The sequence below is a fragment of the Schistocerca piceifrons genome, chromosome 3, assembly GCF_021461385.2.
Source record: "Schistocerca piceifrons isolate TAMUIC-IGC-003096 chromosome 3, iqSchPice1.1, whole genome shotgun sequence".
Lineage (NCBI taxonomy): Eukaryota > Metazoa > Arthropoda > Insecta > Orthoptera > Acrididae > Schistocerca > Schistocerca piceifrons.
The window spans coordinates 693,809,240-693,828,227 of record NC_060140.1 but is presented as its reverse complement, the minus strand read 5'-3'; the positions used below and the strand labels follow the sequence as shown (position 1 = coordinate 693,828,227).

At 42.5% G+C, this 18,988-nt stretch overlaps 1 protein-coding gene across 2 annotated transcripts in view; it reads right to left on the bottom strand.

Moving 5' to 3' along the window:
• The window catches only part of LOC124789684 (ATP-dependent translocase ABCB1-like), a 238,757-nt gene that overhangs the window by 117,518 nt on the left and 102,251 nt on the right, over window positions 1-18,988 (bottom strand). For both annotated transcript variants that reach the window (XM_047257121.1, XM_047257119.1), the window contains 3 exons: window positions 14,413-14,513; window positions 9,836-10,132; window positions 2,514-2,709 (listed from right to left, as the gene is read on the bottom strand). In XM_047257121.1, coding sequence (XP_047113077.1) covers window positions 2,514-2,709; window positions 9,836-10,132; window positions 14,413-14,513 — 594 coding nt within the window. The remainder of the gene's footprint in view (window positions 1-2,513; window positions 2,710-9,835; window positions 10,133-14,412; window positions 14,514-18,988) is intronic.

Below are 18,988 nucleotides of genomic sequence, written 5' to 3'. Positions count from 1 at the left end.
TTTTTTAAATAATTTCCACAACGAAACTGTCTCGAAATCTGGCAGAAAACCCAAAGAGATTCTGCTCATACATAAAGCACACCAGTGGCATAACGCAATCAATACCTTCACTGCGCGGTACCAACGGTGAAGTCACTGATGACAGTGCCACTAAAGAAGAGTTATTAAACACAATTTTCCGAAACTCCTTCAACAAAGAAGACGAAGTAAATATTCCTGAATTCCAATCAAGAACAATTGCCAAAATGAGGAACATAGAAGTAGATATCCTTGGTGTTGCAAAGCAGCTTAAATCACTTGATAAAGGCAAGGCTTCCGGTCGAGATTGTATACCAGTCAGGTTCCTCTCCGAGTATGCTAATACAATAACTCCATATTTAGCAATTATATACGACCGTTCGCTCACAGAAAGATCCTAAAGACTGGAAAATTGCTCAAGTCACACCAATACCCAAAAGGGAAGTGGGAGTAATCCTTTGAATTACAGGCCCACATCAATAGTGTCGATTTGCAGTAGGGTTCTGGAACATATACTGTATTCGAACATTATGAAGTACCTCGAAAAAGACGATTTATTAACACATAGTCAGCACGGATTCAGAAAGTATCATTCTTGCGAAACACAACTAGCTCTTTATACTCATGAAGTAATGAGTGTTATCGGCAGGGGATGTCAAATTGAATCCACATTTTTAGATTTCGGGAAGGCTTTCGACACCGTTCCTCACAAGCGTCTTCTAACCAAACTGCGTGTCTATGGAATATCGCCTCAGTTGTGCGACTGGATTCGTGATTTCCTGTCAGAAGGGTCACAGTTCGTAGTAACAGACGGAAAGTCATCGAGTAAAACAGAAATAATACCCAGCGTTCCCCAAGCAGGTGTTATAGGCTCTCTATTGTTCCTGATTTATATTAACGACATAGGAGACAATCTCAGTAGCCGTCTGATATTGTTTGCAGATGATGCTGTCATTTACGTCTTGTAAAGTCATCAGATGACCAAACGAATTGTAAAATGATTTAGGAAAGATATCTGTATGGTGTGAAAAGTGGCAATTGACCCTGAATGAAGAAAAGTGAGAAGTTATTCACGTGAGTACTAAAGGAAATCCACTAAATTTTGGTTACGCTATAAATCACACAAATCTGAAGGCTGTAAATTCAACTAAATACCTAGGCATTACAATTACAAATATGCTAAATTGGAACGATCACATAGATAACGTTGTGGGTAGAGCAAACCAAAGACTGCGATTCATTGGCAGAACACTTAGAAGGTACAACAGGTCTACCAAAGAGATTGCTTACACTACGCTTGTCCGCCCTATTCTGGAGTACTGCTGCGCGGTGTGGGATCCGCATCAGGTGGGGCTGACGGATGACATCGAAAAAGTACAAAGAAGGGCAGCTCGTTTCATATTATCGCGAAGTAGGGGAAATAGTGCCACAGACGTGATACGTGGAGTGACAATCATTAAAACAGAGGCGTTTTTCGCTGGACGGGATCTTCTCATGAAATTTCGATTACCAGTTTCCTCCTCCGATTGCGAAAACGTTCTGTTGGCACCCACCTACATAGGGAGAAATAATCACCACGATAAAATGAGAGAAATCAGGGCTCGCACAGAGAAATTTAAGTGCCTGCTTTTCCCGCGCGCCGTTCGAGAGTGGAGCGGTAGACAGAAAGCTTGAAAGTGGCTCATTGAACCCTCTGCCAGGCACTTTACTGTGAATAGCAGAGTAACCACGTAGATGTAGATGTAGATTAATATAACATGCCTTACTTTGAAATGTCTGTAGAAGTCCTATCACCTGCATACAACCTTTATTGCATGACAGTTTTCACAAAGAGTAGTGTGTGATACTTTTTTTGTGCAAGTGTTGCTTCATTTTCAAAATGACTGAACTGGCGCTTGTTGACTCCACTTCAAATGGGCAACAGTCGCCAGATCGGCATCTACCATGCATATGAGAAATAATACCCTGAAACATCGTTGTTTTTAAATAGTTTGTCGGTGCAGCTCGTGCATTCTGCGCCTGTTGTGCGACTCATACAGAGACAGTTTTGTCACAACAAACTGCACATAAAATTTTATTTGAAAACACATTTTCACTGCGACATCAGCTGGTACATGCGGTGGAAGATGGAGAAGTTCATCCCCTCAGCATCAGAACTTCAAGGCACAATCCAACCTCCGACGTGATTTTAACATTGTAAGTATATTTAGAAATTTACCCCATGTTTTAAGTAAATAGCGCAATGAAACATTCTTTCCGCTTGGAAAGAAAATGCCCATAACTGACTTTTTTTTTTTGATCCGACGCAAGGCGACATTAACTGAGAGAGGATTTTGCACCATTCCGATTTACTGTCGGAGACTCTGATTGAAGAGCTATTCTAAAACCGACGGCATTGATCCGCATTCTTGTTACATCGTAAAGTTAATGTTCATAATTACATTATGGCGTAACAGCCATTATGACAGAGGTCACTAAAGGATATGGGTACTCACGGTGATCATTGTTGAGGCGTCGTATATTCTCTCATTTTCGGGATACTCCCTGTCCCTTAGTATGAGGTTCACGCCGTACCAGAAGGCCAGACCATAGCTGCCAAAGGTGCAGAGCCAAAGCACCGAGTTTCCGAGACCCATGATGACGTTCTTCTTAATGCTCATTTTTATTGCTCCAAGTAACTTCGTGTTGTATCTAAAAAGGGAAATAATGAACAAAATTTTTATCAACTTATTATACTATAAAAAACGATTCGCTTTAACAGATTTTAATAGATTAAGTCGGTCTCGTATTTGTTTGTTTGTTTGTTAGGACTTCTCCGGTTAGTGTGCTTCGAAGTCTTCATGGGGTGTCAGTAAGGAACCAATTTTTCAGACCTATTAGTAAGCACGTTGTCAGTTGTGGCATGAGTTCGCAATGAACAGAAGCCATTGATAATGAATGGCTGTAGCACGCATCTGACGTCCCAGAGGACCATAGGGGACGTGCCCCAACAAGTTCGGAATTATATGCACACACAACTTGCAATGTGCGATTTCTTTCCTCCCCCCTGAGACACCACCCAGTGATCTGACTATAGTAGCAAATCATCCTACCATTATTAATAAAGGGAACAAATTTCCTATACGAGTCTGCGATAATTATGAATATTTATTGCATAAAACCGTCCTGAGCAATTTAGACTGTTTTATTCACAAAATAACCAGCCTGCAGCTGTTTGTCCCTTTCGATATAGGCCTAACATATATCATATAGTAGTGCCGCTAGCGTCACATTATCTTCAAAACCCAATGAGACAAGTGCTGTCATCCTACTAAACTTTCTTAGGACCTTTGGCTACTTCAGTCTCTAAGAAATGCGGCTCCTTCGTTTCATCTTAGAAATACGGACAGCCAACAAACAAATTTGATCACAAGAACACATTTAATAAGGGAACCGAAAAAAGACCAACCACTCGGCTGCATCAAGGTTTTGGCAAGTTTAGGAACAGTCTGGAAACCTACTTAAGTTGTAGTCCAGTCAGCGATAGGAAACTCCTTTATTCAGTTCTCTACTACGACGTCACTGCTTATGCAAAAAAGTATCATTATTTTACATCAAACTACGATCATCTAATGCTTATGAAAGTGTTCAGCATCATGCGAATTAAGATGCGCTATTGTACAAACATTATCCTTTTTATGTGCAAGCATGTCTCAACACCTCTGTGCCATGATCATAGCTATTCTAACAAAAATTATGCACAAATATTAAAGTCCATTGTGAGTTTTTTGTTATTGTCTACATTTTTAAGACAACTTGCAGTCTACAACAAAATGATTTTATTGTAAGGTTGATTGGAAAGCTATGACATCATTTCACCTGTGAACGTCACTTTGTTGTACGAAAATATTTTTCGGTTACTTACAGTCATTTTTGCGGCTCCTGTCCCTTCCTGCATGTTCAACTGTAGTAAGAGCACACACAGAAACACGGTTCTTTCTTTTACTGAATAACACACGCAAGTTAAAACTACAAAATTTCACACAATAACAAAGTTTGGTCCCCGTAGGTATTCAATTGTTTCCATTCTCCTTCTGGCATTTCACTTAACCTTCGTTTTCATTCTATCCCCCCCTCTTACACTCTTTGTCTACGTCTGTGTGTGGGTCTCTGAGTGTGTGTGTGTTTCTTTTTATTGTTTTTTTTTGTGTAGTTCCTTAATGTGTTAAATGGTGTGTCATTGCACAAGACCGTGGCTGGAATTTAGTATTTTCAAATCTGTGCCTATTTTAGTTGGATGGTGATTGTGGATCATCAAGTGTCCTGCAGATGTGGTATGTGAGCTACTTCATTTTAGAACTTTGAGGGGTTCGGAACATGTTGTTTTAAAATTTTCGCGCATAAAAATTACCTTTATAGATATAATTAGACGTAAATCGTCAACTAACCTCACAATAATACCATTTGGTTCGTAGTATTATGAAAATATGGTCTTACAGTAACTAACAACAATAGAGGATAAGGTAAAACTCATAAAAGACTTAAAATGTTCACGCTTAATTTTTATTACAATAGCTGTGTACATAAAAAATGTTCTCATTTCACAAGCCATTATAAAAATACCCACTGATGACTGCACAGAGAGGCTGAAACGTTGATTCTTTAATAGGCGTATCTGGATTCTCATAATTTAATCTGCAAACACCTCTATACCGGTACTGTTAGAGCTTCAGAACCAAATGGTGATGGTTCAGTAACATTTTTTACCATCAGGTTGCTCCGATGGCTGCTTGCTGCCCGAGCCTGCTCTCGCTCACCACTTCTCCAGAACCATCGTCCTCTCGCCTTGTGCGATCACCTGCTGCACACTTCCTATCGTAATACTGTCTGACTGGCTGTATCGTAATAGTTAACACTAGTTTCCTTGGATTGCTGTTCAAGTTCTTGTCTGCGAATCTTTGAAGATACTATCGTTGGGCTACGTTCTAGTGTGTGTGTGTGTGTGTGTGTGTGTGTGTGTGTGTGTGTGTGTGTGTGTGGACGCGCGTGTGTGAGTGTTCGTCTACATGCGTATTCAAAACTTCCACGCGCTATTCACCTGTGTCAGATATTTAGAGACATTTTGATAAAACATCTTCTAAACAAAAAAGTAAATGGTAGTTACTTCAAAAAATAGCTTGTGTTATTGGATGTGGTATAATTCATTACAGTTGTTCTGTAGTCACGAAAATGAGGAACCCTGCAAATTGTTAATAAGCAAATAGAGTTGTAGGGCTGAGCGTTTAGTTCGCTGTTGACGGACTCCTGAGCATGAATAATCTGTCTTCTTGTGGTAAGTATCTCATTTAAAACAGAAATCTGTCGTAACATAAAACTCTAGGAACGAGGTCATCGTTGTTGTGCGAGGTGAAATTGAATTTTATTTTTAACTTAGAGATACATTAGATCTCGCAAAAGATAGTAATATATTGCCAAACATTGTGAATCTTTGGATTACTTCTTTGCTGCTTGAGTAGTCCCCGCCAGGAGGTCATAATAGGGGATCACTGTACCTCTAGAATATTTTACGCTAGGGGATGCCATCTTCAGTAGAGCTGCATGTCTACAATAAGTATAATGGCTGTAATATTCTCTGGTTTTCGTCCTTTGCTGTACCAACATAGCAGGGCCATGTAGGCTAATGTTACAAAGCTAAGTCAGTCCATGATCCAGATTGTTCCCCCGGTAATTTCTAAAAAGGCAGTAGTCCTTCTTCACGGACCGCAAGTCAATCTGGCTTCTCATGAGGGTCTCATCATGAAAAATAGATCTGGCACTCTACGCATAAGAGAAAAGAATGTTAGATGCCTTAATTAAATAAATAGGTTAGAGAACTTAAAAACAGAGATGGGGACTTTGAAAGATGTAGTGGAAGTTAGGGAAGTGCTGTAGGAGAGAGAACAGAACTTCTGGTCAGTTAAGTACGGGGTTATCAACACGTCATTAAATAGGCGCCCTGCAAGAGTAGGTTTAATAATAAATAAGAAAATACGAATGCTGTGAACACTCTGAATAGCGTAGTGTACGCATTATCCTAGCCAAGACTCGCTCCATTATTACAATATTCGGTATATGTCTACTAGTTTCGCAGATGATGAAGATGTTGAAAGAATCTTTGACGAGATAAAGCAAATTATTCAGTTCGTTAAGAGAGTCGAAAATGTAATTGTGATGGGGAACTGGAATGAAACAGCAAAAAAAGGCAAAGGTAAAATGCTTTGTGGCACATTATACAGTTTTTGCTTATCTTGTTGCCTGATGTTCTTTCTCTTTCGTTCCCTTGAGTTCATATGCCAGTTGAAGTGTGAACTTCTTGGTTTCCATTTTCTTGTTCGTTACTATGTTATAGATGACCCATTCAGTTATTGCCGCCATGTCCGGTATGTTGAAGACACACATTGGCCCTCTCCTACATGTAACCTTCGTAGTATATTTACGGGTCATTTCATCAACCACGACCACCCTGTACTTTATTACATTGTAGAACGTTACGGTTTCAGTTTTTTCTTTCCTTTCTTGCTTATTGCTACTTCAGCATGCAGTGTACTCAGAAGAATGATATTTTTATTCTTCTTTCCTTGGTATACACCCAAGGTGTATTCTGTGTTGCCACTATTGTGCAGTATTGTAGTGGAGTGTATTTCAGCATTCGGCTTCCTTACTTCATCGGAAACTTCACTGTGGATATTGTTCATTGTACCAACTAATGAAGTTTTCTTTTGTTTGAGTTTTTAGAAAGTTGAAGAGACGTAAAGAAGTTGTCTGTGGTCATATTTCTTCCTCGATTTACAAATGGTTCCATGAGACACAGAACGACGTACTCAGAAAGTTATACTTACATTGATATGGTGTCTGTTCTTTCGGACATGTCTGAAAGAACAGACATCATATCCATGTAATTATATAGTTCTGGCAATACAGGACATGACCTTCTTCTTCTGTGCAGATGCACACATATTACCCGAACTGTTACGGGACTTGGTAAGAATGTCTTCCACGAGTAACGAGTGTGTTGGGTTGGGGCAATACGACTGTAGTGTGTGGACATATGAGGTGCGACAATAAAGTAGTGAGACTGATGTGAAAAAATGTTGCTTACCGTTTTAGTCAAGTTTAGTGTTGTCTCCTTCAAAGTAGTTCCCTTCTGATTGCACACACTTTTTCCAGCGCTTCTGCCGTTGATGGTAACATTTCTGGAACTCATCTCCTGTAATATCCTTCGGGACCCTAGTCACAGCTTTTTTGACATCTTATGTTGTTTGAAAATGGTGTCCCTTGACCGCCGTTTTGACTCTTAGAAATAGAAAAAAGTTGCACGGAGCGATATCTGGTGAATAAGGTGGCTGTGGTAGTAATGAAATTTGTTTTGAGGTTAAAAATTGCTGTACTGACAGAGCAGTATGGGATGGCGCATTGTCGTGATGCAGAATCCAACTATCAGCAGTGGTGGCATGGACACGAAGAAGTCTTTTACGAAGTCTTTCTAAAATTTCTTTGTAATAATATTGGTTAATTGTTTGTCCAGGAGGCACCCAATTTTTATGAACAATTCCCTTGGAATCAAAGAAGCACCCAAGCATGCAGTTCACTCTTCATTTTGATATGCAAGCTTTTTTTGGTCTAAGTGCTCCCTTTCAGCACCATTGCGAACTTTGGCGTTTTGTGTCTGGATCGTACTGAAAAAACCAACTTTCGTCACCAGTGATAACACGGCTCAACAGTTCTGGATTGATTTCCGTTTGATCTAACAGATCGGCTGCCACATTTTTCCGTGTTTCTCATTGTTGTGGTGTGAGATTTTTGGGGACCATTTCTGCACAAATCATTTCTCGATTGATGTTCAGTTCTTCTGCAATCATTTTCACGGATAATCTTCAATCATATCGTACGAGTTCACACACCCAGGCCAAGTTGACATCCGTCTGTTAGGTTGATGGTCGTCCACTGCGGTCTTCATCTTCAACATTCGTTCTGCCTTCACTAAACATTTTATGCCATTGAAAAACTTGAGCTCTTGACATAACCTCCTCTCCAAAAGCCTTCTTACCGTAAGCTGTCATCCTGTTTTCACCCAGTTTAACGCAAAAAAGAAGAGGCATACCATTGCACAATATTATGCGGCTCCATTTCCATGACGAGAGACACAAACACGTTTTAACTTATTACAGCACAACTCACAACTCAGCAGTTGCATCGATATGCCGCTTGGACTAGAAGCAGCTTATAGACCACGGTCAAAGATATTGTGCCTAAGCAAGCCTGCAGGGTTGCCACATCTTGCAAGGAAAATCAGTCTCATTACTTTATTGTCGCACCTCATATAAGGTGAGAATGTGGGTCTCACGGGAGGCGTGTGCGAGATAGTCCCTGCAGTCGCACTATCCTCTGTGCCCTCAGAGGCTCAGATGGACAGAGCATCTGCCATGTAAGCAGGAGATCCTGGACGCGAGTCCTGGTCGACGCACACATTTTCACCTGTTCCTTCTGATGTATATCAACGCCCGTCAGCAGCTGAAGGTAAAAATGGAAATGTCGTGTGGCTAGGGCCTCCCGTCGGGTAGACCGTTCGTTAATACATAATTCTAATTACTCTGCAAGTGGTTGTTTCTCTCTATGCACGTCCTCTTTGCCGAGGTATGGAAAAGCATGACATATATACTTTGTCATTAAATCAACAGCCAAACAGAATTTGAGAACTCTCCCCAAATTGGGGATACAAGAGCGGATTTTTTGGCTGCCAGGCGTTCAGCCCAGGTTGATTTTTTATCAAAACAGAGAAATCTGAGCAGCTCTTGAAACCTGTCCCTTGGCATAATGTCCTTGATAAAAGCAGGCCCCCAAGTGTGCGATGAGAGATCATCCTCAGACATACCTTTTGTGCACAATACACCCTGAACATTCATGATGGCTATCAGTTTCTCTAGTTCCTCAAGTGACACAGTACAGTCATTGTTCTTTAGGACTTTTCAAGCATTTGATTTTGCATATTTCTTCATGAGACGTAGCATTTCTTCAGAAAAAACAAGACGGAAGGCTGTCTACTCGTTCGCAAGCATAAGCAATGGGACCTCCTCTCTCCTTCAGAACATTCACAGCTAACCACCTTCCTGAAGATGAATAATTTCCAATCTCCCACACGGTTCTATCCCTTGCAATCATCTTTGTAGACTCTTCCAATCGTACCTGCTGTGGTGAAAGAGGTGATGATTGACGTATATCAGCATTTGAATCCCCTTCCACTAATCGCCCCTCGCTCACAATGTTTCCACATTCACTTGTATCAGGTACATAATCGTCATCTTCACCAGTCAAGTCAATTTCCGTTTCAACTTCGGAATTCTCTAATAGATGTAACACTTCATCAGAAAGTCCACGCTGACGATACATGTTCGAAAACGTGTTTCACGTACAAAGACTGCCTGAGTGACAACATGAGCTGTGGTGGGCTGGAATGTACACGTGCCAAGTTACAACAATGAGGAGTAACTGCTCTATGTTACTGCTCACTGTTGACACTGTACTGTTGGATAATTTACACATATTCAGAAGAGATATTACCGTGGGCTCAAATTGACCCCTTCCGCCTTTCCAGGTATACTGAATGAAGTGGCGAAGAAAGAGGAGAAAAAAATTAGAAAAAGTCGTATAATTTCATTAACGAAATAAATAAATTGGATATGACAATGAGTGAAAAACGTATGACAGGGGCCATTTTGATCCCTTCCGCTGCTCTAGTGTTAATGATTATTGTATAGTTTTAGCGAAGTCCCTTGATGGTGTGACACCAGCGCGCACTCACCTCTCGGACTCCTTGTCCTGCCCACCGAAGGCGATGACGGTGCGGATGGCGCTGAGCACCTCCTCCGCGATGGCGCCCGCCTTGCCGTACTCGGCCAGCTCCTTCTTGGCGAGCCGCGACGAGAAGACCTCAATGACGGAGAGCGACGCCATGATGATGGGGAACGAGATGAGGCAGATGAGCGCCAGCTCCCAGCCGCGCACCAGCGCCAGCACCAGGCCGCCCAGGAAGGTCACCAGGTACGTCGCGAACATCACCACCTTTTCTCCGATGCCGTCTTCCATCTTCGTCAAGTCTCTGAAAGAATCCATCGTACAGATCTCAGATTTTTCCCGTTGCAGATCAAATACTGCAATATGCGCTTAATGTTATATATGTGCGTGTCAAAATATTATGACCACTGTCCACAGCACATTCAATGTAGCCTTGTGTGCACTTGACACGCACAGAACGAAGACGATTGGGAAATCATTCTAGCGACGATACGGGCTGCTCACTAGAAATCCAGTGACATAAGCGACTCTGAGAAAGGGCGCCTGGGATCAAGCTTTCGGAAACGGTGAAACTGGTCGTCCGTTTGGGTGCTGCTGGAAGAAGAATGGTGCAACCGCCAGTGGGTGACTAGGTGTTGGACGTTGATGCCTCTTCAGAGGACGTGGAGGTCGGAGGCTTGTCCGCTTTCAATAACAGGGTACGCTACGATCTGTGGTTGTCATTACGACAATGTACACTGCTGGTGTAGGTGCAAGTGTTTCGGAACACATCACTTAATGTACATTGTTGGATTTGGAGGCTTATCAGCAGACGAACCCTGCGTTTCCATGTTGGCCAAACGATATCGTCAGTTATGATTACAGTGGGGATGGGATCATCAAGATTTCACTGTGGATGAATGGAAAGGTGTCGCGCTGTCGAATGAATCACGTTTCTTGTTACACGAGGTCGATGGTCGCGTCTGGATACACCGTCATCATGGCAAACGGCTGTTAGAAATATGGACCATGCCACGAATGCAAGCCACTGGGGGCAGTTAGCTTTCGGTAGTAACCGAAGGCATCATGACAGCTTTCAAAAACCTGAAAACTGGAACAGTTACTCTTTGACAGCTACTTCCATTCTGTAGAAGAATTTTTATTACTGTAATGTGTAAAAAGTGGTGGGTAGGAATTACTGACTCATGTTCGTATTTTTTTTAAAGCAGGGCTTATAAATGTTCAGCACGTGATTGTAAAGTGACTTGCACCGCACCATTACGATTTACGAACGCGAAACGATACAATATTGCAGTGCCTGTGATATTTGCCGCAGTGCCTGTTCCTTTGGACAATCATGCATGTCCGAAGGAACATTATATAGTAATTCGGAATAACAAAGGGACTGCAATATCGTATTTACCTGCAGACACCGTGAAAGCGACTTTCAAATAAAATGTCTCCTCTGTGAGAGAATATACATAAAAGATGCTCGAGGACAGGTTGTAGACACATGGAATTTTCGGTCTGGTCGTGAGTCGTGCTCGGATAGTCAAATGGTAGGGCGACCGATCGCGATAAGCGGGAAATACGGGTTCGGGTCCCGGATCCGCAGAAATTTCATTGTCTTCGTTCCATTATACAGCTGATGGTACTCCATACTCGCCATGAGGGGTCACCCTCGGGCTCGGCGACGCTTCAAACAGCAAAATGTAATGAGATATTCGAAAGGAAGGCCAGAGCTCGGAAATTCACATGAGCTGTAAGGCGGCTCAGTGATGTCACATTGGCACAAAATTTCGCCACAATTGCGCCCAAAGCCACCGTGGACGTTTCGTACGATGGGAAGATCTTACATTTCATCGCTTCATTTGACGCCTCCACTACGCACAGCGTTGAAACGAAGCGGTCCTCATATGGGTGGCTGGAAAAAAAAAAATTTCACTTTCAATGCCGCTTGGAATCGACACAAAAAGGCGTTACAAGGTGACGTAAAGGGCGTCAATGAAACAATAGCCTTCCTTCACTTCAGCGTTCATTTGCGCAAATTTCGCAGTCGAACACGACAGTTTGCGGCGCGATGTGCAACGAAACGCCGTTCATGACAACCTTTGACTCTTCCCGACACAACCTGGGCGATTAAAACTCTTCTCTAAGGGTGTCGCGGTTCTAATCTCCATCGCTGAAGCGTCAAGATAAGGGGTAAGGGGAGGGAGGGGGGCGGGTTTGACGACTTTCCCATCGTGTGACACGCCCACGGAAGCACTGGGCAAAACTATGGTGAAATTTGGTGCCAATGAAATATCATTAACCTACCTTACATCTCACATGAACTTCTGGGCTCTGGCCTTTCCTTCGCATGTTCCAACACCTTGCTGTCTGAATCGCCTCCTGACTGACAGGTACCTGCTCAGCAACAGTATTCTCTATTTGAGACGGTGACTAATACATGGCGTCCGGGAACACTTTGAATTACCAACCATTGTACAGATATCATACATATGTCATTTTGAAGAGAAACCCTGAAAGTTTTTTTTTCATATACACCGTCACAGCGCAGTTTGGTAATTCGCCGATAGTCAGCGCTACTCGCGAAGATGGCGAGTTCACTTGCGGAGCGAGCTTTCTGTGTGTTGAACTTCAACAAAAACAGGTGTGCTACAGCTATTCAACAGATATTTAGAACCAAGTACGGTAGAAGCCACCAACAAGGAAGACCATTTACCACTGGCACAACAAATTCGTTACGACGGGTTGCCTGTGCCCGTCAAAGAGAAGCGGACGTCCCAGTGTGCGTGAAGGGCGTTGGGGTTGGGTTGTTTGGAGGAGACCAAACAGCGAGGTCATCGGTCTCGGGAAGGACGGGGAAGGAAGTCGGCCGTGCCCTTTCAAAGGAACCACCCCGGCATTTGCCTGGAGCGATTTAGGGAAATCACGGAAAACCGAAATCAGGATGGCCTGACGCGGAATTGAACCGTAGTCCTCCCGAATACGAGTCCAGTGTGCTAGCTACTGTGCCACCTCACTCGGTAGCCAGTGTGCGTCAAGTGAATGTGGAGCGCGTACGAGAGATATTCATAAGGAGTCCAAAGAAATCGGTGCGTCATACATCCCGTGAACTCGAAATGGCTCCAATGATACTGTGGAAAGTCCTGCCACAGAAGCTTTCTATGAAACCATTCAAATTGGAACTAGTGCAGATGCTCAATGACGACCACAAAGACAACCGTTTTGAGTTTTGTTCGCGGTTGCAACAATTGATGAGGATGGGAATGGTACTGTTGATCGCTTAATTTTTAGCGACGAAGGCACTTTTCACACTCCTGGGAAATTGAACAGGCATAATTGTCGAATCAGGGGTACAAAGCATCCACACGAATGCATTGAATTTGAGCGTGATTCCTCAAAGGTAAATGTTTTTTGTGCCTAGTCACGTCGAAAACTGTACGGGCCATTCTTCTTTACCTAGAGCACTGTCACTGGTATTCCTACCTGGACAGGTTGCAGCAATGGCTGATGCCTCAAACGCAGTCGGACTCTCCATTCATCTTTCAGCAGGATGGGGCTCCACCTAATTTTCATCTGTAAGTTCGTGGGTACCTGAACACGGAGCTGCCGCATCGATGGATCGGCCGTGCTACAGAAGGGGATAGCTGTTTCGTGAAATGGCCTCCCCGATCACCAGATCTCACTCTGTGTGGCTTTTTTCTGTGGGGACACGTTAAAGATCTGGTGTCTACCGCCTCTACCACGTGATGTAGCAGAGCTCCGGGAGGAAATACGGGAAGCGACTGCCACAGTCGACGATGCCATCTGGGATGGGTATGGCAAGAATTCGATTATCGTATCGACGTCTACCAGGTCACTCACGGCTCGCATATCGAATGCTTGTAAAAAAAACTTTCAGAGTTTCTCTTCATACTGCAATATGTATAACATCTGTACAATGTTTGGATCTTGTGCCACAAATAATTGAAAGTGTTTCCGGACTTTATGTATACCCTGTATATTACGCTATGAGCTTGTGGTAATGGGAAACATCAGCATTTTGATGCAGTTTCAGTGAAAGTAGTCTGTTTCAACAGTAATGTCGGAGATGAATTGGGTCAGCGTTTGAAATTTAATAGAACTGATTATTAGTTTCTTAAGGCTCAGCAATATTTATTCGCTGATGTTCGTAGCACCTAATGAAGACAGCTAGTCCATTTGGCGTAATATTTCCCCAAAAAAACAAATCGTCGGCTATGTTGGTTACACGAGTACATACTGCCTAACATCAAACAGAAGAAAAAGTCATAAACTGTCGATGGTATCGAGACTGGTGCTGAAGAGCTTTAGTGGGATTCTGCGAGCAGAGGAACACCTAATTGGTTCAGAGTGGTGGAGACGATACTGTGCTCGATACAGATGATTGCTGTAAAGAATTTGAAACAATAATAGAATGTGTCAGAAACATAAATAAGCTTTCCATTGTCTCCAACTGTCCGAACAATAATAAATGTAAATGTGGGAAACATCAAGTCACATGCTAAAACTCGCGTAGCAAGTAAGCAGGTTATTTCAAAGCGAAGATGCGTTGAAGTGTTGTTGAGCAATCGTACTTACTCTGACATGCGGCTGGCGAAGTCCCCAGTCTGGTGCAAGTCGTACCAGCCAATGTCCTGCCGAAGAGCGGACTTGAGGTATCTGTCGCGGATGCGGTAGATCTGAAAAATGTAAAGCAATAACATTTTATTTCTTGGAACTCTGCCATGACCTCTTAGACTGGAAAGGGCGATCGTTTCGTGCGTTATCTCATAAGTAGAGAAACATACAGGGCTGTTACCTAGCAACAGTCCTTGAGTAATTTTTGGAAGGGGGTGGGGCGTTGCAGTTTAATCACAAAAAGTCCAGCAGGCTCAAACTGCTTTATTTCTGCACTGTATGGCAGAAATTGAAACACTTGTAAAGATATTTGTCAGCATGAAAATATACTCTTTTCATAAGTTGAGGAACCTTAGCGATCCAAGAAAAAAAACATTGCTAATGAAGGGTATGTGTCTCACGACACACACTATACGATCTATTTAGTTGCTGTCAAGTTCACTGTGGCTGATTGACTTCATAGTCTGCGGCTGTCCAAGTCATTTCCGTGTACACCTCAAGCCAGTTGCAGTCCATTAGAGCTGTTTTCTGACCCCCCCCCCCCCCCCCCCCCCGCGTGGTTGGGTTTGTTTACCCTAACAATGTTAGTAACTATGTACATAATAAACTAATTGATTACCCGTATGAACCCCTATATCTAAATTCTCTTATTTCACTGGCAGAATTATCCAACAACACGTATGCATCCGTAGCTGCCGACACAGTCTTGGTCAGACGAGGGCTCCCTTTCTCACGGTGATATATTTTAACGTCTGCATCATACTGATTGCTTGTGTCAATATCACAGACGTATCCTGGACATAAAAATTTAATTTCATTATTTTTTATTTTAATTTGGACGGGGATGGAGTCATTTTACATTTATCCTTAGTTACCAGCCCATATTCGCAAGGCCAATACAAAACATTCTGGAGTACGTTTAAGCTCATTCTAACAAGAATAAAATTGCATTTAAAATAAATTAATGTTTCATTCAATTATCAAAATTATTTACAGTTTCCGGAGATTTGTTTGCTAAGGCATTTAGTCTAGAATGAATTTCTCCAAAAGTAGTCGAAGAGGCTCTTTAACGAAAGTCTCTCCCAGATGCCACCAGTTCTCATTTCCAGCACTGTCTAGCAGAAGTCTGCCTGGAACCTATTATACTCTGATCGACAACTTTTGCATTGAGCTCACCTAATACAAAAATTTCTTTATACATTACTGCGTCTGGCGACTTATACTACCAACAACAGTGAAACGCTATTATTTTATTTCAGAGACAGAGCTCATTTTGCGTATTCCGTCGTTGTCTAGGTAAGCGTTTATCCAGTCATCACCTTTTAAAATACGTTTTGCAAAAACGAGGTCTGTTATAAAGCTTTGCAAACATTTTTCAGGAGAGATGTGCAACTTATTTCACCTCTGAACCTCTCTTAGTACAGACTCTTTACAAATACTATTTCCCCTTCCTTTTATTTGCGGAGCATAAAATGGAAACGAATTAAGGAGATTCATGGCACTTTACCAATATTGTTATCGTTTTCTTTTATTTGCAGATTTCAAAATGGAAACGAATTAAAGACGTTAATGGCACCTCATACGTCATACATACATTTCATTACATTTTTACGTTACAAAATCGTTTACCTCCTTCTACACTGTCTCACTCACAGAACGAAATTATTTTCTCCAAACACGGATAGTACAATATAATTTCAATCCATTATCAATGACAGGCCACTATTTTAAATATTTCTCTTGGAGAATACTCAGTTTAATTCTCAATTACTGTGCCAAAATGTTACTGCTGGGCAGTAAAAGTGAAACACCAGTTAAGTTCTATAAATCTTAATTAACTGCTCAGTAAACACATTTTTTGAAGGAGATGTAATCCGGACACCAGAAAAATTCCAATTTTGTATAAATGGATTGACAATGAAGAACACTTCAAATTAGTCGCTCTGGTAGGGGCTTTGAACTTTTATATTTTTTAGAACCGAAAAAATGTAGTATACACCATAATAATTTTTAAAGTCTGCTGTGCGACGGATGTAACATCGAAACAGTAACGTAGAAACATTTTCCAGCAGCTTATGCTGGTTTTACAACAAAACATTGAAAAAATGATGCACTGCGTCATACACAGGCTGTGTTTCCCAATCCCACACGCATCCATGCAGTAAGTTCACGAACGTTATTAGAAGAAATTGGTTAACAATATTCCTCCCTAACTGCTTACATAAATTTACGATCGGTGAATGTCCCGAAGTGGGTGAATTTTGTGGAAGGTGTCTGGGCTGCACACAGCATTGAATTTTGACTGCATTGTTCCACAAAACGTTGTTGTATCTAAAGATACCGTCCAGGAAATTACGAGAAAATGTTAAGCATTAGCATTTCAATCTACACGATGTGTCAGCTAGCATTTAATGACTCGTCATCAAATACTAGAGTGGTTCTGACAACCAATACGTCCATTGTAGCCCTAGAACCAGTATATTATCGTATGGTAATAGAGGGGTATGGTTAACGCAGAACAAATTCCGGTGTGTCCTTGATTGAGGATTAGTCCGAGAATCAAACGTGACTGCAATCGATTCTCCAATTCTCAGGCTTTCAACAACTGAGAGGGGTCGGGTTCACGACCAGCTGCTACCACAGACAAAGTATTGAAAAGAAATCGTTTTTGCAGACCAAATGAAATCTCATTACATATGTTTTCTAAGACAATCCAGACATTAGGGAGCCTTACTGACTGTAGAACTGGTTGCGATGTGGCAGTTGGACCTCTTGCAGAGCATTGTGTAATGTGCCTGTTTTTACAAGCTATGGTTAGACATTGGATGACAGAGTCCTTCTGTTGCAAGTTGCTTAGTCGATGTCCTAATGGACAAGACAATGCGCCGAACCTATTTACGGCGCTGTGTTCTGGGTACAGTCCAACCAGAGTCGCACAAGTCCATCAAATAGTCTTTCCCCTTTTAAAACATGTTCAAATGTGAGCAACTTTAAACTGTCCGGCCGTATTCTGAGTTCACACGTGTCCGATAACGCCATTACCTTGACCTTCACTCGCAATGCAGCGGTCTTTTGTCTACTGTTCAAGATGAGATTCTGCATATCACTTTATCCAGTGGGAAGACTATTTGTTTACCTCGCTTCATACTATGGATGCAATTTATACTACGAATGTTGCACTCATATCCGCAAGCGAAATTCTCGAGTCCACAAGACAAAGTTGACACACTGATAACGTGAATACTAATACCTGCCTACTCCCCGCGCGGCAACAATGTGGCAAGTAACGTATATACCAAGTACAAAATAAAACTGCGTGTCGTTTACCTATGCAACACCACACAAGACGCCAAGATGGGCTTTGAAGCGTACTCGCAGTATGTCATGTACCACATCTCATCGGTTGGTAAGAGCCTCAGGCTGGTCAGCAGCAGTGGTGTTACGGCTGTATTTCTTCGGCCCAGATCGAGCCATATATGTTGAATCGGATTTACGCACGAGGAGAAAGCCGGAGAATCCAGAACGTTGTACCAAGGTCAAACTTTTGTGGAACAGTCTAGCATTGCGTTGTCGATGATCTGACGAAACTCAAGTCTACACTGCGAAGTATGTCGTCTCTCCAGACCTCAGTTGCCACAGTGCGCCTTTAAAATACAGGAAAAGGCCTACGTGCTCCTAATATGCTGCCACCTCAGGCGAGCAAAATAGCCCTATCATGTCGATCTCTTTCTACAAAGTCACCAAGCTTCTAATCGGTCACTATTGTGGAACAGGTGAACAAACACCCAGAATCATCCTCCAGCTAAATCGCTAATCATCCATTAATAGGAACCACGGCACTGTTTATGGGCCACTGTACAGAGATTGACTGGTAAGGTGATTCATATGCTGGTGAGAAGTTTCTAACCAAGCTATGAGCTATGCTGTTTGTCGTGTTCGGGCAATTTGGAAATACCTAGTGACACTACACCTGAATGAAGCATGTTCTGCTGTTGAATGTTTCTCGCCCTTGAGCGTGTTTCCCACATCAACGAAACGATGCTATGGTCAAAACTGGCTCTGAGCACTATGGGACTTTACTGCTGAGGTCATCAGTCCCCTAGAACTTAGAACTACTTAAACCTAACTAACCTAAGGAAATCACACACATCCATGCCCGAGGCAGGATTCGAACCTGCGACCATAGTGGCCGCGCGGTTCCAGACTGTAGCGCCTAGAACCGCTCGGCCACCCCGGCTGGCATGCTATGGTCGATATTCAACTCGACGGCGTTAAACAATGACTGCTCAGGATATATTGTGCCGACCATCCGGCCACGCTTAGTGTCTCCAAACGTGTTTGGTGTACAATCTTGCATCTTTATTATCAGAATACTGTGCGCAAAACACACACGGACTCCAGGTTGTGAGGCTGTACCCAAGTTCTCTGACCATGCGAACGGATACTCCTGTTTATGGGATTAAAAGAGACGATTTTGGATTCTCGGCGGCAAATAGACACCACTGTGCAGCTGACAGAATGTAGTCGGCGAAGTACT